This window comes from Eleutherodactylus coqui, chromosome 5, assembly GCF_035609145.1.
Source record: "Eleutherodactylus coqui strain aEleCoq1 chromosome 5, aEleCoq1.hap1, whole genome shotgun sequence".
In the NCBI taxonomy this organism is placed as follows: Eukaryota; Metazoa; Chordata; class Amphibia; order Anura; family Eleutherodactylidae; genus Eleutherodactylus; species Eleutherodactylus coqui.
Window position 1 is genome coordinate 196,065,469 of NC_089841.1, and position 24,695 is coordinate 196,090,163.

A 24,695-nucleotide genomic window follows, 5' to 3' on the forward strand; every position below is an offset into this window, starting at 1 on the left:
GAACGACACAGAAACGGATAGGGCAGGCGAGGGGCTACATGTTGGGCTGCATCTCAAGTTCATAGGTCCCATTATTAAGCCACAATAGTGGCAAGAGTGAGACCCCCCCCTCCCCCGCACTGTCAGCATAAAGATCGTTCTCCTCTGCCACAGCTGTAACAGCTGTGGCAGAGAAGAACGATGTTACCCCATTGAATTTACTGGAGCCGGCAATACAGCCGGCTCCATTAAAAGCAATGGGCTGCCGGCGATCGCGGGATGAATTGTCGGGAAGGGCTTAAATATATAAGCCCTTTCCTGCAATTCATCCAGAAATGTGAAAAAATAAAAAAAAAATATACTCACCTTGTCCCGGCAGAACGATGTTAGCCCATTGAATTCAATGGAACCGGCAATACAGCCGGCTCCATTGAAAGCAATGGGCTGCCGGCGATCGCGGGATGAATTGTCGGGAAGGGGTTAAATATATAAGCCCTTCCTGCAATTCATCCAGAAATGTATAAAAATAAAAAATATATATATACTCACCTGGTCCCGGCAGATGGAGTTCAGCGCGGTAAGCGGCAGTCCTCCTGAACTGCTCTGAACAGCTGTGAGTAGTATTCAGCAGCGGGGATTTAAAATGCCCGCCTGCTGAATGAGCTGCCTCTAATTGGTCACAGCCTGACCAATCAGAGGCAGATTCCACTCACACACCCATTCATGAATTTATGAATGGAGGAGTGACTGCTGCCTCTCATCTGATTGGTCCCGCTGAGCCAATCAGAGGCAGCAGTCACACATCCATTCATAAATTCATGAATGGGTGTGTGAGTGGAATCTGCCTCTGATTGGTCAGGCTGTGACCAATTAGAGGCAGCTCATTCAGCAGGCGGGGATTTTAAATCCCCGGCTGCTGAATACTACTCACAGCTGTTCAGAGCAGTTCAGGAGGACTGCCGCTGGCCGCGCTGAACTCCGTCTGCCAGGACCAGGTGAGTATATATATATTTTTTTTTACACATTTCTGGATGAATTGCAGGGAAGGGCTTATATATTTAACCCCTTCCCGACAATTCATCCCGCGATCGCCGCCAGCCCATTGCTTTTAATGGAGCCGGCTGTATTGCCGGCTCCATTGAATTCAATGGGCTAACATCGTTTTGCCAGGACAAGGTGAGTATATATATATATTTTTTTTACACATTTCTGGATGAATTGCAGGGAAGGGCTTATATATTTAACCCCTTCCCGACAATTCATCCCGCGCTTGCCGGCAGGCCATTGCTTGCAATGGAGCCGGCTGTATTGCCGGCTCCATTGAATTCAATGGTCAGTGCTTGTTTAATCGAGACGAGTACCGCGTGGTGCTCGTCTCGAGTAACGAGCATCTCGAGCACCCTAATACTCGAACGAGCATCAAGCTCGGACGAGTATGCTCGCTCATCTCTAGTTGTCACTGATGACGTCATCCTGACCTGAATCATTCAAGACCCGATCATAGCACCCAAACAGGATGTTTGTAACAGCCTGTTCGGGTATTTTATCTGCTGTTAAGGGGCTGCGATCGCCTGTAGACAGCAGAACATAAACTTACGTTGCTGCTGCACAGAGTCCAAACAGCAGCATTATCAATTTATAGTGGTGGTGGAGGGGTGGGGGATGGGGGGTGGGGGGGTTCATGAAGGGGTTAAACATGAGCAATGCTTTAATTTTTTTCAAGCATTATCAAAGTTAATTGGCAATCTTGAATATGTATCTCAGAACTAGAAGAGCTTTTGTAAAATCTCCCAAAAGTAGTAGCATGTGCCAACTAAAATAAATGAAAACGCCTGCCATTTTTCTAAAGTAGCACCACCCTAGTGACTATGTCTGGTATTGCAGCTCAGCCTAAGGGCTTTTACCCACTAGCGTCTTTTTAGCGCTGCAATATCGCAGTGGTTTTTTTACTGCAATTGTCAATGGGACTTTTTAATAGTAAAATCGCAAGCTTGTGCTTCTGCGATTTTTGTGCTTTACGATTTTAACATTAGAAAGTCCCATTGACATTTGCAGTAAAAAAAAAACGCAGCGATATCGCAGCGTTAAAAAAACACTAGTGGATAAAAGCCCTAATTCAAGTACTTTTTCAAGTATTTATCCCCTAAGGAAACATCAAGTTTGTAGAAGTGCCATGATTCTATCACAACAAAATGTCACCGTGTAGCCAGAGCCTAAAGGCCCATTTACACGCATCGATTATCGCTCAAAATTCGTTCAATAGATGGCATATGAGCGATAATCGTTGCGTGTAAACGCGCTATCGTTTACTCCTCGGCTGAATGAGAATTTTAGGACAAGCTTAAAATCCATCGTTCAGCCGGAGAGAGATAACAGGGACCGTACACTGTGTTCTGCACGGGAATCAGAGATTACATTGTATTCTGCCGACAGCCCATGCAAGAACAAAGGGGCTGTGTGCAGAGCTCAGACCACATGCTGTGCTTTGCAAACAGCTCCCGGAGGCCCTTTTACATGCAAATGAAGCTAATAAAGCGCTTATGAACATTAGTGTCCATTAACACTTTATGCAAAATGTCAGTCATTCAATCGTTTGAAAGATTGTCCTTGCGTGTAAATGGGCCTTAAGTACTGGATAACTTATTGGGACTCTGGTCAGCACTGCAACAACTGTGGGGTATTTTTCCATTCCACAGAATAGGAAAAGTATCCAGCAATTTCCAAGGACTTTGCACTGACCTCCAGACAATGACTGTATATAACACTGACCAGCGAGGAATACATTGTGTATACTGATGAGGCATTACAAGCAGTGATGGCATTGTAATACATGAAGTGCTTTTTTAACCAGTCTTACCTTTTCCCACACCTCCTCTGTAGAGTCCAATACGTTCCCCACAAAGGGGTTAACAGCAGCATTAGAAACAAGGATATCAACTCCCCCAAATTTCTGTATAGCCTGGAAAATGGATGCATGAAAAGAGTTTACTGTGTAATAAACATGAGCTGGAGGTTACATCTGATAGCAAATATATTAATACTCTATTAATGGGTTAAAGGTGTTGTCTCATGAGAGACAACCGATTTCAAAAGATGGTGGAATGATCAGCTAATCACCACAGGCCATGCTCCAGGCGCTCGAGACAAAACTCATTTACCAGGGCAGGTGGATGTCCGGCAGGCATTTACTGCAGAGTAATGTGTCCATTCTAGAGATGAGCGAGCACCAAAATGCTCGGGTGCTCGTTACTCGGGACGAAATTTTCGCGATGCTCGGGTGTTCGTTTCGAATAACGAACCCCATTGAAGTCAATGGGCGACCCGAGCATTTTTGTATTTCGCCGATGCTCGCTAAGGTTTCCATGTGTGAAAATCTGGGCAATTCAAGAAAGTGATGGGAACGACACAGCAACGGATAGGGCAGGCGAGGGGCTACATGTTGGGCTGCATCTCAAGTTCACAGGTCCCACTATTAAGCCATAATACCGGCAAGAGTGCCCCCCCCCCTCCCAACAACTTTTACTTCTGAAAAGCCCTCATTAGCATGGCATACCTTAGCTAAGCACCACACTACCTCCAACAAAGCACAATCACTGCCTGCATGACACTCTGCTGCCACTTCTCCTGGGTTACATGCTGCCCAACCCCCCTCCCCCCTGCACGACGCAGTGTCCACAGCGCACACCAAACTGTCCCTGCGCAGCCTTCAGCTGCCCTCATGCCACACCACCCTCATGTCTATTTATAAGTGCGTCTGCCATGAGGAGGAACTGCAGGCACACACTGCAGAGGGTTGGCACGGCTAGGCAGCGACCCTCTTTAAAAGTGGTGGGGCGATAGCCCACAATGCTGTACAGAAGCAATGAGAAATATAATCCTGTGCCACCGCCATCAGGAGCTGCACACGTGGGCATAGCAATGGGGAACCTATGTGCCACACACTATTCATTCTGTCAAGGTGTCTGCATGCCCCAGTCAGACTGGTAATATGTACCTTAACAGTAACCACGTTGGTGGTAATGTGGTGGTGACTGCGGACCTAGTAGCGCGGTTGTATTTTGTTGGTTTTCGGAATGTGGCCAGGATTAAGTTGGCCGTGGCGGGGGATGTTTTTGAGGCACTACGTGTCCTCTCCACGTGTCCGTGGTTATATGCACCTTAACAGTAACCGCGTTGGTGGTAATGTGGTGGTGACTGTGGACCTAGTAGCGCGGTTTTATTTTGTTGGTTTTCGGAATGTGGCCAGGATTAAGTGGGCCGTGGCGGGGGGATGTTGGGGGGGCTCTCTTGTTGTGTCGGTAAAGGTGAAATTCTTGGACTGCCACCAGACGAACCAATGCAAAGGCATTTGCCAAGAATGTTTTCATTGTTGGAGGAGGAGGGGGATGTTTTTGAGGCACTACGTGTCCTCTCCACGTGTCCGTGGTTATATGCACCTTAACAGTAACCGCGTTGGTGGTAATGTGGTGGTGACTGCGGACCTAGTAGCGCGGTTTTATTTTGTTGGTTTTCGGAATGTGGCCAGGATTAAGTGGGCTGTGGCGGGGGATGTTTTTGAGGCACTACGTGTCCTCTCCACGTGTCCGTGGTTATATGCACCTTAACAGTAACCGCTTTGGTGGTAATGTGGTGGTGACTGCGGACCTAGTAGCGCGGGTTTATTTTGTTGGTTTTCGGAATGTGGCCAGGATTAAGTGGGCCGTGGCGGGGGATGTTTTTGAGGCACTACGTGTCCTCTCCACGTGTCCGTGGTTATATGCACCTTAACAGTAACCGCGTTGGTGGGAAATGGCCTCGCCGCCATCATGTCTTTGGGAAGCCTCTGTTTCCACACCCCAGAGACATACCATTAGCAGCGGTATAGGCAGAGCCCATAATTCGTAACATTTCAGCCGTTGCATTAGGACAGGCCCCACTAACATATCACCAGCAGCATTATAGGGGGAGCACAGTATTAGTTCCATTTCAGTAATAGTAGCACTCAAGACAGGCCCCAGTAACAATTCCGAAGCAGCAGTATAGTGGGAGCGCAGTCTTCGTTCCATTTCAGTAATAGTAGCACTCAAGACAGGCACCAGTAACAATTCCGAAGCAGCAGTATAGTGGGAGCGCAGTCTTCGTTCCATTTCAGTAATAGTAGCACTCAAGACAGGCCCCAGTAACAATTCCGAAGCAGCAGTATAGGAGGAGCATAGTCTAAGTTCCATTTAAGTAATAGTAGCAGCCTACACAGGCCCCAGGAACAATTCCGAAGCAGCAGTATAGTGGGAGCGCAGTCTTAGTTCCATTTCAGTAGCTGCAGTATAGCCAAAGCCCAAGTTACATTTATGTAGCTAAAGTGTAGGCCAACCCCACACACCTTTCTGTACCATGAGTGTAGGTGAAGAACATAGAAATTGCTTTGATTACACTGTAGGTGAGGGCCCAAAAAAATTGGTGTACCAACAGTACTAATGTACCTCAGTAAAAATTGGCCATGCCCAACCAAGATGGCAGGTGAAACCCATTAATCGCTTTGGTTAATGTGGCTTAAGTGGTAACTAGGCCTGGAGGCAGCCCAGTTTAACGAAAAATTGTTTCAAGTTAAAGTTCCAACGCTTTTAAGAGCATTGAAACGTATAAAAAATTTTTAGAAAAATTATATGAGTGAGCCTTGTGGCCCTAAGAAAAATTGCCCGTTCAGCGTGATTACGTGAGGTTTCAGGAGGAGGAGCAGGAGGAGGAGGAGGAATATTATACACAGATTGATGAAGCAGAAATGTCCCCGTTTTGGATGGTGAGAGAGAACGATGCTTCCATCCGCGGGTGCAGCCTACGTATTGCTTAGGTATCGCTGCTGTCCGCTGGTGGAGAAGAGAAGTCTGGGGAAATCCAGGCTTTGTTCATCTTGATGAGTGTTAGCCTGTCGGCACTGTCGGTTGACAGGCGGGTACGCTTATCTGTGATGATTCCCCCAGCCGCACTAAACACCCTCTCCGACAAGACGCTAGCCGCAGGACAAGCAAGCACCTCCAGGGCATACAGCGCGAGTTCAGCCCACGTGTCCAGCTTCGACACCCAGTAGTTGTAGGTGGCAGAGGCGTCACGGAGGATGGTCGTGCGATCGGCTACGTACTCCTTCACCATCCTTTTACAGTGCTCCCGCCGACTCAGCCATGACTGGGGAGCGGTGACACAGTCTTGGTGGGGAGCCATAAAGCTGTCCAGGCCCTTAAAGACTGTTGCACTGCCTGGGCTGTACATGCTGCTCGATCTCCGCACCTCCCCTGCTACCTGGCCCTCGGAACTGCGCCTTCTGCCACTAGCGCTGTCGGATGGGAATTTTACCATCAGCTTGTCCGCCAGGGTCCTGTGGTATAGCAACACTCTCGAACCCCTTTCCTCTTCGGGAATGAGAGCGGGAAGGTTCTCCTTATAGCGTGGGTCGAGCAGTGTGTACACCCAGTAATCCGTAGTGGCCAGAATGCGTGTAACGCGAGGGTCACGAGAAAGGCATCCTAACATGAAGTCAGCCATGTGTGCCAGGGTACCTGTACGCAACACTTGGCTGTCTTCACTAGGAAGATCACTTTCAGGATCCTCCTCCTCCTCAGGCCATACACGCTGAAAGGATGACAGGCAAGCAGCTGGGGCACCGTCACAAGTGGGCCAAGCTGTCTCTTCCCCCTCCTCCTCATCCTCCTCATGCTCCTCCTCCTCCTCCTGAATGCGCTGAGATATAGACAGGAGGGTGCTCTGACTATCCAGCGACATACTGTCTTCCCCCGCCTCCGTTTCCGAGCGCAAAGCATCTGCCTTTATGCTTTGCAGGAAACTTCTCAAGATGCATAGCAGAGGAATGGTGACGCTAATGATTGCAGCATCGCCGTTCACCACCTGGGTAGACTGCTCAAAGTTTCCAAGGACCTGGCAGATGTCTGCCAACCAGGCCCACTCTTCAGAAAATAATTGAGGAGGCTGACTCCCACTGCGCCGCCCATGTTGGAGTTGGTATTCCACTATAGCTCTACGCTGCTCATAGAGCCTGGCCAACATGTGGAGCGTAGAGTTCCACCGTGTGGGCACGTCGCACAGCAGTCGGTGCACTGGCAGATTAAAGCGATGTTGCAGGGTGCGCAGGGTGGGAGCGTCCGTGTGGGACTTGCGGAAATGTGCGCAGAGTCGGCGCACCTTTACGAGCAGGTCTGACAAGCGTGGGTAGCTTTTCAGAAAGCGCTGAACCACCAAATTAAAGACGTGGGCCAGGCATGGCACGTGCGTGAGGCTGCCAAGCTGCAGAGCCGCCACCAGGTTACGGCCGTTGTCACACACGACCATGCCCGGTTGGAGGCTCAGCGGCGCAAGCCAGCGGTCGGTCTGCTCTGTCAGACCCTGCAGCAGTTCGTGGGCCGTGTGCCTCTTATCTCCTAAGCTGAGTAGTTTCAGCACGGCCTACTGACGCTTGCACACCGACTGCTGGCGACGTGCTGCTGCTGCTGACACATCTTGATTGCGAGACAGAGGTTGCGGAGGAGGAGGAGGAGGGTGCTTTAGTGGAGGAAACATACACCGCCGCAGATACCAGCACCGAGCTGGGGCCCGCAATTCTGGGGGTGGGTAGGACGTGAGCGGTCCCAGGCTCTGACTCTGTCCCAGCCTCCACTAAATTCACCCAATGTGCCGTCAGGGAGATGTAGTGGCCCTGGCCGCCTGTGCTTGTCCACGTGTCCATTGTTAAGTGGACCTTGGCAGTAACCGCGTTGGTGAGGGCGCGTACAATGTTGCGGGAGACGTGGTCGTGTAGGGCTGGGACGGCACATCGGGAAAATTAGTGGCGACTGGCAACTGAGTAGCGCGGGGCCGCCGCCTCCATCATACTTTTGAAGGACTCCGTTTCCACAACCCTATACGGCAGCATCTCAAGGCTGATAAATTTGGCTATGTGGACGGTTAATGCTTGAGCGTGCGGGTGCGTGGCGGCGTACTTGCGCTTGCGCTCAAACACTTGCGCTCACGACGGCTGGATGGTGCGGTACGAGACATTGGTGGATGGGGCCGAGGACAGCGGAGGTGAGGGTGTGGGTGCAGGCCAGGAGACGGTAGTGCCTGTGTCCTCAGAGCGGGGTTGGATCTCAGTGGCAGGTTGGGGCACAGGGGGAGAGGCAGCGGTGCAAACCGGAGGCGGTGAACGGCCTTCGTCCCACCTTGTGGGGTGCTTGGCCATCATATGTCTGCGCATGCTGGTGGTGGTGGTGAGGCTGTTGGTGGTGGCTCCCCGGCTGATCTTGGCGCGACAAAGGTTGCACACCACTGTTCGTCGGTCGTCAGGCGTCTCTGTGAAAAACTGCCAGACCTTAGAGCACCTCGGCCTCTGCAGGGTGGCATGGCGCGAGGGTGTGCTTTGGGAAACAGTTGGTGGATTATTCGGTCACCTCATCGTCCTGCTGCTCTTCCTCCGAATCCTCTGTGCGCTCCTCCCTCGGACTTACTGCCCTTACTACTACCTCACTGCAAGACAACTGTGTCTCATCGTCCTCCTCACCCACTGAAAGGTCTTGAGACAGTTGCCGGAAGTCCCCAGCCTCATCCCCCGGACCCCGGGAACTTTCGAATGGTTGGGCATCAGTGACGATAAACTCCTCTGCTTGGAGAGGAACCACTGCTGCCCAATCTGAGCAGGGGCCCGAGAACAGTTCCTTGGAGTCTGTGTAAGATGGTGAAACAGTCCTCCTGCTGTGAATGTCCCTGTTTCTGTTGTAACTGTCATTTTTGCTTTTGACCACAAGAGGTCACTGTGCTCTGGACTGGGACAGAGAAAAAAGAAGTACATCATGACCAGAGAGAGGAGCAGAGTGAAAGGAGAAGAGGTGCGTGCGAGCGAGCTGAGATGGGCTGGTGAGGACTGCAGCTAGCGAGAGAGACACTGCGATCCACCGGGAAAAGGACCCCAACGAGGACCAGAGCTACCGTGAGGGGAGCTGCATTAGAGACTGTTCCAGAGTTTGTCAGACTACCATCTTAACGAAGAAGGTGGTCATTACAGACCGGGCTCAGAAGTAGCGGCGTCAGTGAGTTCATATGGTTCTTGGATGAAATCCTATTCCTGCGTTCCGGACAAAGTCTAAAGGTACCCACCAGACCCGGGTCAGCCAGAGAACTAAGGCCTCTGGTGTAACCTTGCACGCACCGCCAAACTAATTGAGACTAATAACAAGGCCTGTAGTTAGCTAGTTTAGTTAGGCATACTGATGGCCGCCGGCCGCACTGCTGGGGACTGAGCTGTCCGACATAGTCCTAACACACAGAGAACTCTATACTCGTAGAGCTGTCTAAGGATATCTACAAGTTGCACGTTATGCAACTGTACTTTGCCTTGACTGGTGAGCTATATATTGTTATATCTGTTGAGTGGTGTTGTGTAAGGGGAGAATACGGGTGTGTTGATAAGATTGTAAGCTCTTGTGCTGTGCCGCCGGTGCCTCCCTAGCATCCACACTGATTGTTCCTGCTTCCAGGGTGATAGAAGGTAATAGCGGCTGGTTAGAGACGGCCTGCGGCTAGGCAAAAGCTTGGAGGATATTGAGGGCGCACATTATAGAGCACAGCGCTGCATGGCACAAGAGTCTCAGCTTCCCCGCTGAGCGTATGTAACTTTCTGGGGGAGTTCGGGTTGATTAAGGGTTCTGCCAAATTAAGTAAAATCTCATTGCTACGGATTGGTTTTGAGTCGCGTCTTTTGTTCAGGACTTCGCTGTATTCTGGAAACCCCACCCCGGTCGGCGGCTTACACTTGGCGTAGTCGGCAGGATACAGCGATCGTCATGGACGGAGACGTGGCGGGAAACATTCCCCTAGCGCCAGCGGCCCAGGGTGCCCCTGCGCAACAAGAATTCCTAGCCCCAGTACCTGTCACGCCAGCCCAAGTAGGGTACTTATCGGCTGGAGCACTAATGCAGCACTTGCCAAAGTTTAACGGTAAAAATATGGGGTTGCAGGACTGGACCGAAAGGGTACAAAGTATAGTTAAATTGAGTAATTTGATACCTGCGCTGCGTGCAGAGATAGCATTGGGGGCCCTGGAAGGCGACGCTAGATGGACCGTGATGGTACGGCCCGAGTCAGAAAGAGACACTTTGGAGAAAATATTCTCCCTGCTGGAGGGGGCACAGGGAGGGCGAACCAGGGTAGCGCAGTTGCGCAGCAGCTTCTTCAACCGGTCCCAGCGAGAGGGTGAAACGTTAATACAATACTCTAACGCCCTACAGGAAGTGTTGAATGAAGTGCAACGACGGGATTCAGGGGCCATGGGAGCTTTCAAGGAAGTGGACCGGCTACTACGAGACCAATTTATTCTAGGACTATCCAATAGATTTTTACAGGATAAACTGCAAGAGATGACCCGGGCAGATGCTGACCTGACATTTTATAATGTTTACCGGGCTGCTGTAGAGAGAGAAGAAGAGCCCATGGCTGTGAGTGTGAAGGCAGTGAGTAGCACCCAAGTGACAGGGGCCCGGGGAGGTCTTGAAGACTCCGAGTCCTTGAAGGATGTGGTCCAGGCCCTACGAGCAGAAATGAGAGAACTTCGCCTGGAAGTGTCCCAGATGAAGGCGGACTCATCCAGGGCCCCGGGATTGACCCCATCGTCCTGCCCACCTCCACAGAGAGTGTTCCGGGGGCGAGGATCCATTAATCCAGACCCATCCGGGGTGCGGGGATCAAGGGGACCTCTTTGTTGGAGCTGCCGACGGTATGGCCATATCGCTCGAGAGTGCCACCAACAGACGGAACCTGAGCTGGCTTTAAACTTCCGACTGCCGCAGTAACAGGGCATCCTGCGGCAGTTCCCTCAGAGCTAAGCCCACTACGCAATGAACGCGATCTCTATGCTAGTAGTCCCATTATGGAAGCTGAGCTGGAGGGCCAAAAGGTACACTGCCTAGTGGATACCGGATCGGAATGCACCCTAATGCCGTTGGAGTTTTTCGAGAGACACTTCGGGCATATGATGGAACCGGAAGATGGAAGTGTCATCCGGTTGACAGCTGCCAATAATGGTGCAATGGATGTACAAGGGATCGTCTGGATGCGATTCCGGCTGTTTGGGCAGGACATTGGCAAAAAGGGGATCGTGCTGGTAGATCATCCGTCCCGAAAGGGACTCGATGTAACGCTGGGCATGAACGTGCTGACAGACCTCGATCATCACCTCTATGCCAAGGAAGGGCCTAAATACTGGCAGCGGACCACCACGCACCGGCCAACTCAAAAGGTCCTACAGCAGATGGTGAGGAGCTGCAGTTTACAGAAGAGCCTCATGTCAGGGTGTCCTATTGGGCATGTGAGAGTATCGCTGAGAGCTCCAGTGAAGATTCCACCACGACAGGAGAAAATTTTGATGCTTCCAGTGGGAGCTGGGCGGCCACTGAATGGACTGGAGGTCCTGATCGAGCCTGCTCCACGGGGAGAAATGCAGAACCGCCCGCTGGTAGCCCGAGCACTCGTCACCATGAAAGATGGGTGCGTGCCTATACGCTGCCTCAATGTCTGGGACAGTGAGTCGATCGTTCCTGGGAATACCCTGCTGGCTGAAGTTCATGTGCCCGAGGGCGGTGTCATTCACCGGAGGAGCTTCACACTACAGCCAGATGGGGGGTTGGCTTGGACCTTTGCTGTGAAGGTCCAGCAAGAACAGGCCCCAACAGCTGAGTGGAACGGTCGAGTGATCATGTCTCTGATGGGAGTGGACCCCCGCTCTCTGACCCCGGGGCAACAAAAGCTTCTGGAAGACACGCTATGGGAGTACCAGGAAGCGTTCTCAAGGCATGATGAAGACTTCGGGTGTGCCACCGCTATCGAGCATGAAATCCCTACCCGCGACGCTGCGCCAGTTCGAGAACGGTACAGGCAAATCCCACCCAAGATGTATCAAGAGGTGAAAAATATGGTGGCCAGCATGCTGGAAAACCGGGTGATACAGGAAAGTAAAAGCCCGTGGGCTGCTCCTGTGGTCCTGGTGCGAAAGAAAGACGGAAGTCTTCGGTTCTGTGTAGATTATCGGAAATTGAATGCCCGAACCATCCGGGATGCTTATCCTCTTCCACGGATCGAAGAGTCACTATCCTCCTTGGGTCGAGCTAAGTACTTTTCCACGCTCGACCTGGCTAGTGGATATTGGCAAGTGCCAGTAGCTGAAAAAGACAAGGCAAAGACAGCCTTTATCTTGCCCATGGGACTATATGAGTTCAATAGGATGCCGTTCGGACTGACCAACGCTCCAGGGACGTTTCAGTGGTTGATGGAGCACTGTCTGGGTGACCTAAACTTTGAATCAGTATTGATATATCTGGATGACATTGTGGTGTTTGGGACTTCATTCGAAGATCATCTTAAAAAACTGCGGCAGGTCCTGGGACGACTACAAGATCATGGTCTGAAAATCAAGCCCAAAAAGTGTCAACTGCTTCAACAGCGCATAGAGTTCCTGGGACATGTGGTCACTCCAGAAGGGGTACAACCGGCCCCTAGCAAGGTGGAGGCCGTGCAAAAGTGGCCCCAGCCAAGAACCCTACGGGAAGTACAAGCGTTTCTAGGCCTGGCCGGTTATTACAGGAGATTTATACCCAAGTTCTCTCATCTGGCCGGTCCACTAAACGAGCTGCTGAGAAGCACAACTGGAGGGCCCAGGAACCGCCCCATTGAGTGGGGGCCACGACAGCAAGAAGCCTTCGAGGCATTGAAAAGAACTCTGACCAGCGCCCCAATCCTGGCCTATGCACAGTTTGATAGCCCGTTCTTGCTGTACACGGATGGAAGTTTACATGGTCTTGGAGCTGTGTTATCTCAAGTTCAAGATGGGCGTGAGAGGGTCATTGCCTATGGCAGTAGGTCGTTAAGGGAGTCGGAGCGCAACCCTGACAACTATAGCTCCTTTAGGTTGGAGCTTTTGGCGCTGGTCTGGGCCATGACTGAGAAGTTTGCAGAGTATCTGACGGGTGCAGAAGTGACTGTGATGACGGACAATAACCCGCTAGCGCACTTGGAGAACGCTAAGCTAGGCGCCCTTGAGCAGCGATGGATGGCCCGCCTTTCCAAGTATCAATACCGCATCCAGTTCCGGTCAGGGAGGGAGAACGGCAACGCCGATGCCCTCTCCCGAGTTCCGGTGGGGTCGCCGACCAAGAGGGGAGAAGAGGATTTAGAAGACACGGAAATTCCACACCTTGGCAGAGTACCACCATTCCAGAATCTGACACATTCAAGTGGGGTGGCTTCAGGGATGCCGATGGTGTTGGGGAAGACGTTGGGAGATTGGGAAAGAGTCCAAAGTAGCTGCTCGGACCTATGGAAAGTGAGAGAGTGGGTCCGAACTAAGGTTTGGCCTCGCCCGGACGAGCGGGCCAGTCTGACGCAGGAAGGTCAGAAGTTGCTGAGACAATGGGATAAGCTGAGTATTAACCAGGGGCTCCTGTGCCGGACCATATACGTACAGTCAGAGCTGCAGCACCGGCAACAGGTTGTCATCCCTATGTCACTGGGACCAGCTGCCGCTCAGGAAGCCCATGAGAGGGGGGCTCATTTCGGGAGCACGAAGACGTACCAATGGTTCCAGCGCTTCGTATATTGCCCGGATTTGGGAGAAATGGTGACCGAGGCATGTCTGAAATGTCGGTCCTGCGGGCTGAGTAAAAGCCCCGAGCAACGGGCCCCTGTACAAACTATCCGGACTTCCGCCCCCCTGGAAATCTTATTGATTGATTATGTACAGATCGGGTACTCTACCTCAGGACACCCCTACTGTTTGGTCATGACGGACCACTTTACAAAATATGCAGTGGCCGCGCCCACCAGAGATCAGACGGCTGAATCGGCTGCTGAGGCAGTCTGTAAACACTTTATACAAGTGTTTGGGTGTCCGCGGAGAATTCATTCAGATCAGGGGGCATGTTTCCAGGGTGCTTTGATGAGGGAGCTGTATCAGCTCTATGGTATCGAACGTTCCCGCACGACTCCGTACCATTCACAAGGGAATGGGGCGTGTGAGCGGTTCAACCGCACCTTGATACAGATGCTGCGGACTCTAGAGGAAAGTCAAAAAGCCCAGTGGCCAGAGTACTTACCTGAGCTGATGTGGGCCTACAACAATAGGGTTCACAATACCACTGGTTACTCTCCACACATGCTTATGTTTGGGAGAGCAGGCCAGGAGATCGAGGATCTCCACATGCCGGATCCGAGGCAGCCTCCGCCGAGGAGCACCACCGCCTGGGTGCAAGACCATCGTCGCCGACTGAGAGCAATACATAAGGTTGTGGGTGAGCGCCTGAGACAAGTGGTGCACCCCAACCCGGGGCCAGTGCAGATGGACGAGTATGCTCCAGGTGATCGTGTGATAGTCAGAGCCAAGAGGCCAACCGGAAAATTGGATGGGCGGTGGGAGGCGGTTCCATACATAGTGAAGCAGAAGGTAGATCCTGATATCCCCGTGTATGAGGTTGAGCCCGAGGGGACTGGGGGACCCTCAAGGAACCTCCACCGTAACATGTTGAGACACTGTCACTTTCAGCAACCTGCGGATGATAAGGAGATGCTTATCCCTACCCCTAGTATTGGGGAACCCCTGGTAGATGATGAATGGTGGGTAGTTCCTGTCCCGGCCATGTCGGAGTCCCCGGTCGTGACAAGCTCGCCACCCAGGGAGAGAGATGCCCAGCCAGCAGAACCACATCCATCGAGTGTGCCAACTGTCCCTGGTCCTATGACTCTGCGCAGGACGGCCAGGTCCACCGCTGGTGTACCCCCACAGCGCTACGCGCAGGATGAGTTTGAGTGGGGGAGGTTGCCAGGGACGGCAACATCTAGTGGGGTGGCATGTAAGATGGTGAAACAGTCCTCCTGCTGTGAATGTCCCTGTTTCTGTTGTAACTGTCATTTTTGCTTTTGACCACAAGAGGTCACTGTGCTCTGGACTGGGACAGAGAAAAAAGAAGTACATCATGACCAGAGAGAGGAGCAGAGTGAAAGGAGAAGAGGTGCGTGCGAGCGAGCTGAGATGGGCTGGTGAGGACTGCAGCTAGCGAGAGAGACACTGCGATCCACCGGGAAAAGGACCCCAACGAGGACCGGAGCTACCGTGAGGGGAGCTGCATTAGAGACTGTTCCAGAGTTTGTCAGACTACCATCTTAACGAAGAAGGTGGTCATTACAGACCGGGCTCAGAAGTAGCGGCATCAGTGAGTTCATATGGTTCTTGGATGAAATCCTATTCCTGCGTTCCGGACAAAGTCTAAAGGTACCCACCAGACCCGGGTCAGCCAGAGAACTAAGGCCTCTGGTGTAACCGTGCACGCACCGCCAAACTAATTGAGACTAATAACAAGGCCTGTAGTTAGCTAGTTTAGTTAGGCATACTGATGGCCGCCGGCCGCACTGCTGGGGACTGAGCTGTCCGACATAGTCCTAACACACAGAGAACTCTATACTCGTAGAGCTGTCTAAGGATATCTACAAGTTGCACGTTACGCAACTGTACTTTGCCTTGACTGGTGAGCTATATATTGTTATATCTGTTGAGTGGTGTTGTGTAAGGGGAGAATACGGGTGTGTTGATAAGATTGTAAGCTCTTGTGCTGTGCCGCCGGTGCCTCCCTAGCATCCACACTGATTGTTCCTGCTTCCAGGGTGATAGAAGGTAATAGCGGCTGGTTAGAGACGGCCTGCGGCTAGGCAAAAGCTTGGAGGATATTGAGGGCGCACATTATAGAGCACAGCGCTGCATGGCACAAGAGTCTCAGCTTCCCTGCTGAGCGTATGTAACTTTCTGGGGGAGTTCGGGTTGATTAAGGGTTCTGCCAAATTAAGTAAAATCTCATTGCTACGGATTGGTTTTGAGTCGCGTCTTTTGTTCAGGACTTCGCTGTATTCTGGAAAGCCCACCCCGGTCGGCGGCTTACATCTGCCCGCTCCTGAGCATGTGTCATTGTAGTGGAGTGAGGAGGCTGGGAGGAAGGAGGAGTAGCAGCCAGAGGATTTGGATTTGCAGCACTGGACGGCGCAGAACTGTGGGTGGATGATAGCTTGCTCGAAGCACTTTCTGCCATCCACGACAGGACCTGCTCACACTGCTCATTTTCTAATAAAGGTCTCCCGCGTGGACCCAATAATTGGGCGATGAATGTGGGGACGCCAGAAACGTGCCTCTCTCCTAATTGCGCAGCAGTCGGCTGCGATACACCTTGATCAGGAGCTCGCCCTGTGCCCACACCCTCACTTGGGCCTACGCGTCCTCGGCCACGTCCACGTCCACATCCTCTAGGCTTACCCCTACCCCTCAGCATGCTGTATTACCAGTGATTTCCCAGGCAGGAAATAAATTGGCGCAAGCCTGCAGGACAAATACAATTTTTCCCTTTTTGGGAAATGGAGGGCCCACTGACTATATTCAATCAGATAAGATATGTGTTGCACACAAATGCAGTTATATGAAGTGCAGCAGAGCAGTTACTTTTCCCAGGCAGGAAATAAATTGGCGCAAGACTGCAGGACAAATACAATTTTTCCCTTTTTTGGAAACGGAGGGCCCACTGACTATATTCAATCAGATAAGATATGTGTTGCACAGAAATGCAGTTATATGAAGTGCAGCAGAGCGGAGACTTTTCACAGGCAGCAAATAAATTGGCGCAAGCCTGCAGGACAAATACAATTTTTCCCTTTTTGGGAAACGGAGGGCCCACTGACTATATTCAATCAGATAAGATATGTGTTGCACAGAAATGCAGTTATATGAAGTGCAGCAGAGCAGTTACTTTTCCCAGGCAGGAAATAAATTGGCGCAAGACTGCAGGACAAATACAATTTTTCCCATTTTGGGAAACGGAGGGCCCACTGACTATATTCAATCAGATAAGATATGTGTTGCACAGAAATGCAGTTATATGAAGTGCAGCAGAGCAGTTGCTTTTCACAGGCAGCAAATAAATTGGCGCAAGCCTGCAGGACAAATACAATTTTTCCCTTTTTTGGAAACGGAGGGCCCACTGACTATATTCAATCAGATAAGATATGTGTTGCACAGAAATGCAGTTATATGAAGTGCAACAGAGCGGAGACTTTTCACAGGCAGCAAATAAATTGGCGCAAGCCTGCAGGACAAATACAATTTTTCCCTTTTTGGGAAACGGAGGGCCCACTGACTATATTCAATCAGATAAGATATGTGTTGCACAGAAATGCAGTTATATGAAGTGCAGCAGAGCGGAGACTTTTCACAGGCAGCAAATAAATTGGCGCAAGCCTGCAGGACAAATACAATTTTTCCCTTTTTGGGAAACGGAGGGCCCACTGACTATATTCAATCAGATAAGATATGTGTTGCACACAAATGCAGTTATACGAAGTGCAGCAGAGCAGTTACTTTTCCCAGGCAGGAAATAAATTGGCGCAAGACTGCAGGACAAATACAATTTTTCCCTTTTTTGGAAACGGAGGGCCCACTGACTATATTCAATCAGATAAGATATGTGTTGCACAGAAATGCAGTTATATGAAGTGCAGCAGAGCAGTTACTTTTCCCAGGCAGGAAATAAATTGGCGCAAGACTGCAGGACAAATACAATTTTTCCCTTTTTTGGAAACGGAGGGCCCACTGACTATATTCAATCAGATAAGATATGTGTTGCACAGAAATGCAGTTATATGAAGTGCAGCAGAGCAGTTACTTTTCCCAGGCAGGAAATAAATTGGCGCAAGACTGCAGGACAAATACAATTTTTCCCTTTTTTGGAAACGGAGGGCCCACTGACTATATTCAATCAGATAAGATATGTGTTGCACAGAAATGCAGTTATATGAAGTGCAGCAGAGCAGTTACTTTTCACAGGCAGCAAATAAATTGGCGCAAGACTGCAGGACAAATACAATTTTTCCCTTTTTTGGAAACGGAGGGCCCACTGACTATATTCAATCAGATAAGATATGTGTTGCACAGAAATGCAGTTATATGAAGTGCAGCAGAGCGGAGACTTTTCACAGGCAGCAAATAAATTGGCGCAAGCCTGCAAGACAAATACAATTTTTCCCTTTTTGGGAAACGGAGGGCCCACTGACTATATTCAATCAGATAAGATATGTGTTGCACAGAAATGCAGTTATATGAAGTGCAGCACAGCGGTTACTTTTCCCAGGCAGGAAATAAATTGGCGCAAGACTGCAGGACAAATACAATTTTTCCCTTTTTTGGAAACGGAGGGCCCACTGACTATATTCAATCAATAATATATGTCTTCTGGCCCTGCCTACACAATTCTCTCCCTGTAGTATTACTGCAAGGCGCAATGCTCTGCAGACAGCCGATTTTGAAAAGAAAAAAATATGCAACACTGCTAACAGCAGCCTGCACAGTACTGCACACGGATAGATGTGGCCCTAAGAAGGACCGTTGGGGTTCTTGAAGCCTACACTCACTCCTAACACTCTCCCTACCTAACCACCACTTCTGTCCCTGTAGTATTACTGCAAGGCGCAATGCTCTGCAGACTGCCGATTTTGAAAAAAAAAAAATTGTGCAACACTGCTAACAGCACCCTCCACAGTACTGCACACGGATAGATGTGGCCCTGAGAAGGACCGTTGGGGTTCTTGAAGCCTAACACTCACTCCTAACACTCTCCCTACAGCAGCACCAGCAGCAGCACTTTCCCTCAGCTAACTCACAAGGCATCTGAGGCGAGCCGCGGGAGGGGCCGACTTTTATACTCGGGTGACATCTGATCTCCCCAGCCACTCACAGCAGGGGGGTGGTATAGGGCTTGAACGTCACAGGGGGAAGTTGTAATGCCTTCCCTGTCTTTCAATTGGCCAGAAAAGCGCGCTAACGTCTCAGAGAGGAAACTGAACACCGCGTGGTGCTCGTTAAGAGTAACGAGCATCCCGAACACCCTAATATTCGCACGAATATCAAGCTCGGACGAGTACGTTCGCTCATCTCTAGTCCATTCATATGAATAGCCATCAATGTACTAGATGGCTCATACCACTTGAACAACAAGGCTTCATACAGAACAGCTTTCCATTGTGGCTCATAGAGGGGGTCTCAAGTGGGAGACAACTCTTCCCCATGACATCCATGGGCCCTAATGGGGTAGACGGACAGGGCTTGTCTTCATGAGACATTGCCTTTTATTTGTTGCCAGAAGACAAAAAGTGGATGGCAAAATAAACTGTAGCAATCAGTGCCAGGCAGCTGCCGTCAAGTCGAATAGGATCATAGGTGTGTGTCAAAAAGGGCACAGATGCACATGATTAGAATATAAATGACTTTTCAGACCACACAAACACTGGGGCAGATTATATAATACCGTCTAATAGACATCGCAAACTTAGTCTTAAAATCTGTCAGATTTATCACAATGAAAAATAGTTTAGCACGGTGTTAGCCAATGGAGCAAAGTGTGATTGTCCTCAGTAAGAGAAAGCAAGCCATCTTGTAGATACCTTTTAATGGTTAAAAAAAAGACATGATATTCTAGTGAGCTTTTGAACCTACTCGGGGTTCTTCCCCAGGCCTAATGGAACAGATCTACAGACGTATTTATATAAAACACATACACATGATCATATGCAAGGGAACAAACACAGTATGATTAATTTGCACTTGAAATGAATTCCAGAACAGGATGAGGGGACACAGACATGATGTAATTAATAGCACTTAAATTAATACCAGAAAGGGATGAACATAAGGTCCCCTGTGCACGGCAGTGATTTCGCCGGCGAATCATGCCGTCTGAAAGCTTTCAATGGCATTGCTTTGGAAAGCACCAGCCCCATCTCTCGATTTCGCCGGCGAATCATGCCGTCTGAAAGCTTTCAATGGCATTGCTTTGGAAAGCACCAGCCCCATCTCTACGAGCAGAGAATCATAGCGATTCTCCGCTCGCAGCCAGCAATCAGGCTGACCGCTGAGATCCATCTGCGTCTCCTGCTCCCGGGCAGCGGCTCCCGTGGTAGTGCTCCGCTGCGGGATACCGCAACGCCCATGGACAGGGGGCCTACACATGGTGAAAATCCGGCTGCGGGTAACGAAGTGAACGCTTTCCATAGCGCTGCTTAGCGATTCTCCGCTAGCTGGATTCCAATCGTGGTATGCCACGATTCTCCGCTGTGAGCCCATCTGTCAGATAGGCTCACAGCAGAGACCTGACAGCTCTCCCCTCTCATCCCCAACGGCAGAATATTGCTGGCGATATTCCGTCACAGCCGTGGATGGGGGGCCTTAGGGTTTCTCATATCTGATCATTTCCACTGTTGCAAGAAAAAGCCCTGCAAGATTATTAACGCATTGATTGCTGGATGATAAATATCTTTAGACTGTCTATTCTAACTCTATACTACCTATTAGTTGGATTGGTTTTCCCGACAGATTTTGCACCAAAATACTGGCTCGCAAAATGTTGCAATAAACCCCACCCTTTTCTCAAAAAGTTGCAGCCCCCTTTTGGAGTTTGCAAAAAATTATCCTTTCACACTTAAAGGGGTTATGCAGACAGCGCCTGCCAAGATATACAAGGGTGGGAGCGAAAGTGCTGCTCCGACCCCTGAGTAGAAGCCGCCACTTGTAATTGGTGGCGAAAGTCTCATTGAAATCAATGGGAGCCCAGCCTGCAATTTCAAGTCCATTTCCCATCAATTAAGAGCGCCAGCCACTACACGGGTCGGGGCAGTGGCTTTCACTCCGATCCCAATGTCTGACGGCGGGCGCTGCCTAGATAACGCCTTCAAGCTTTATGCACAATGCCGAGCACAATGAAGGTCTCTCCATCAGCATGAACAAGGTTTTCCTACAGCAAGAGTGATGGAACTATGCAGCACTCTTCTCCAGGAGAGAATTCATTACATTTATTTCAAAGGGATGTGAACAGAAAAGTAATTATTTTTTACCCTTTAATCAGGACAGTTAGCAACTACCCCATAGATGCCTTATCGCCTCACCCCTGAGGAACACTGCAGAATAGCTTGAACTAGATGGACGTATGACTTTTTTTCATCCTATGTACAAATAACTTTTGCTATGTAAATGGGGAAATTTTCAAAGTCTTATGGGGAAAATCCCTCAAAAAAATGGCCGCCCCCATCTGAGTTCTTTCAGAAGGAATGCATTATGCACTTACGGTGTTCACTAGTTTTACTCGGTCTTCATTCTTCCCCACGTGACAGACTGTCCCTTCTACATCCAGACCTTCCATTTTCAGTTCTTGAACAGTCTTGTCCACATTTTGTTGCTTTCGGCTACTGACAAGAACCTTAGCACCATCCTGAGCAAGTCGTCGTGCAATAGCCAAGCCGATTCTGTAAAGGCGTTTGACATTACAAAGCTTTATACAAAACAGTCCAAATTAGTCTCATAGCATGCAACTAAGGGGGATTCAACATGACCAACATCTGTTACTCCAAATAGCTCCCCATACATAGAAGATCATTGGCCAACTTTTATCTGTCGTATATATCCAGCTTTCTGGCCAGAAAGGCTACAAACTAATCCGTATAATGGAATAATGCTAGCAAATCTGCTTGCAGCCTACAGCCTGCCTACATTGGATTTGATGCGTCATCGATCCCCATGTATAACCAATACATCATCACACAGGCGTACGCAGTTTTGGTCTATGGAAAATGCACCGTTTTCACAGTGTATGTATGTGCATTTTTTATGCTCATATACATTGCATCCGTATTCACTGCATTTTTCATGCACGGAAAGAAAACCTCAAGAAGGCAATACAAACCAAAATATAACAAGCAGGGGGAAGGGGGGGGGGGGGTTATTTTTTTTTACACATGTAAAATTTGCACTTAAGAAAAGACATAACTGAATACAGCAATATACTTCAATAATCAGATAGTAAAAAATACAGAATGAGTGGGGACAGAAGATACACCCGTATGAACAGGCCCTTATAGCTTTTTAACGATATGCAAATTCACAGCAATTCTAATACCCACACATCAAACTGTCACTTCTGTGTGAAACCACATAACCGCAAACCGGAACATTGTTGGAATGTCATTTTTTAGGTCAATACGGGGCCATATTTTACTAGGCAGCATTGCTACAGTAAAGATTTTCAGCTTCGTTGTTAACAAAAAAAAAAAAAAAAGGCCTAAACAGGGAAGACAACGTCCCGAGCCGGCGAGTCAGAAGTGTGCTTAGGGCACTCATCACTTTCTACCCCATTCGTCTTGACAGATTGTGCATAGTGCATCTGTAAGTAGGAGGAGACAATATCCAGAAGAACATGACACTTCCATCTGGAGGCAGCCTGACAGTCAGGTGATGAGACGCAACGCTCCTGCTCCAGGACAGCAGGCAGTACAGCGGGCACGTTCAATGCCACCTCCATTAACTCTTTAGGGGCATTGTGTGAATGCTCCTATTCTAAATGTAGATGACAAATGAACAACTAGATATTTCAAGGTGCTTTTACATGAAACGCTTAGCATTCGGATTCCTGCGATCCAGCGACAATCTTAACGATCATCGCACAGTGTAAATGCGTGCACCGACTGAACGACGAGCGAGACCTCGTTCAGCTTCTGAATGCAAAAAACTGAACAATGTATCATTCCGTGTAAACAGGCAGTCGTTCACTTATGAAAAACTGCTTGCTTAATGTGAATGGAGGCGGAACGATCCCCGGCCTGCTCCGTCTCCGTTCACTAGTGACGACTGTTCCTGTGTAAAAATACCCTTAAACTGAATAATAAGTGTCGTGCCAAACAGATAAATTACCCATCTGTGGACGCCGTCACCAGAGCCACTTTGCCTTCCAGTTTCCTGGGAGTCTGCAGTCCCCTTACACTCTGCATTGTGTAAGATCCTCCGTTGGTGGGTGAGAAGGACAGCAAACGCCGGAGTGACAAGCGAAACATGGGAGAGAATAGTGGACTACGCACCTACAGGAGAAGAAGAAGAGGAGTGTGAATAATAACCCAAGCAAAAAGCATCATATAGCGGCTGCAATACAGGTATTTGCATCAAAGTGTGATTGTTCTCAGTAAGAGAAACCAAGTAATCTTGTAGATATGATACCTTTTAATGTCTAACAAAAATACATGATGTTATTGCAAGCTTTCAAACCTACTTGGGAACAAGTCTAGTACAAATTTATATTAAAACATACACATGATCACATGGGATGGTACAGACATGGTGAACTTAATTTGCACTAGATTAATAACAAGGACAGTATAAGAGGGCGCATACATAGTGATTAATAGCACTTAGATAAATATCAGGGAGGGGGGGATGAGCAAAACAGTAAATAACACTGATAAACAGATCAGTAAATCTTTCTGACTTGAGTATGTCTTGACCATTTTATTATGCAAGAAACAAAAATGAAATTGAAAACTTTGATGTTAGATGTAGCCCATGTAAGTTAAATATATGTAGCATTATCCAAATGCACAAGGTTTGATGAGTGACAGTCGGGATAGGTCTTCTCACTACAAGATAAATATCTGGCCCCGAAGGAAAATCTCTGCCCCGGAGAGAAAAATGTCCAGCATGATCCTCTAGTAGAAAGAAACAAAATTCTTTTGTCCCCTCTACATATAAAATTTGTTCCATTATGCCTGAAGAAGAGCTCCAAGAAGGTCTGAAAGCTTGCAATAACATTGTGTATTTTTGTTAGCCATTAAAAGGTATCATATCTATAAGATTACTTGGTTTGTCTCACGGAGAACAATCACATTTTACTCTACTAGCTAAACTCTTCTCGTTTTGCATCAGCAGGCTCACAGTAAAGCTGAGATTCGTAACTATACGAGAAAAATAAACTTACCTGAAACGTGGCGACAAATGCTGATGGGTTCTGGTTTGTTCTAATACAGTACTTGGCTGGTAATGCACATGCTTAGGCAAAGTCAGGAATGGATACAATGGAAAGAGGACAAATATACAGCTTTCCTTTAGAATCCAACCAAGTGTCAACAAAAAAATATGACTGCCTTTTTGCCTGCCAGTCTTCAAACACCTGATCAGGTCACGGTGTGATCATATGAGCCATTACCAGGCGGTTTTATTATGAACTACAAAATCTCAGCAGAGAAAACTGAAAAAAGCCTGTTTATTTAATTGCATGTGATATAACTGCTGAATAAAAAGGTGCTTTTACACGGAACACTTATTCAGATTTCCGCGACCTATTGAGAATCTGAAATATTGTTCAGTGTAGATGCATGCACCGACTGAACAACGAACAAGATGTTGTTCCCCATTCAGTTTCTGCATGCAAAAAACTGAACGTTGGATTGTTCCATGCAAACAGGCAGTCGTTCACTTGTGGACCACTGCCTGTTACTGGGAATGGAGGCAGGCAGGAATGATCCCCGGCCCGCTCCACCTCTATTCACTAGCAATTATTGTTCCTGTGTAAAAGCATCGGACCAATAATTGTTGGGATGATCTGTTAGGTATCTGCACCAGACAGAACATCCCGTGCAAGAGCGGGCTCACGCGAACGGGTTGGATTCCGCATGCAAGAGGACAGCAAATGATTCAGGCTGTGAGCCCGGACGGTAACAGGGAAAAGAACGGAACCATTCACTTGTATACATCCACCATATTAGACCTAAACACCAATGTTGTACCATTATAAACAATACTGTGCTTAGGAATTCAAATATATATATCATACATTAGGGTATGTCATACACATGCATGCGTTATTTTTGAT

At 49.0% G+C, this 24,695-nt stretch overlaps 1 protein-coding gene across 1 annotated transcript in view; it reads right to left on the bottom strand.

The window, feature by feature from the left end:
• The window catches only part of LOC136628238 (dehydrogenase/reductase SDR family member 4-like), a 56,609-nt gene extending 32,694 nt beyond the window's left edge, over positions 1-23,915 (bottom strand). The window contains exons 1-4 of the mRNA XM_066603980.1: positions 23,802-23,915; positions 22,748-22,911; positions 21,129-21,306; positions 2,837-2,938 (exon numbers count right to left, since the gene is read on the bottom strand). Coding sequence (XP_066460077.1) covers positions 2,837-2,938; positions 21,129-21,306; positions 22,748-22,887 — 420 coding nt within the window. The 5' untranslated portion in view covers positions 22,888-22,911; positions 23,802-23,915. The remainder of the gene's footprint in view (positions 1-2,836; positions 2,939-21,128; positions 21,307-22,747; positions 22,912-23,801) is intronic.
• Between the last annotated feature and the right edge of the window lie 780 nt (positions 23,916-24,695).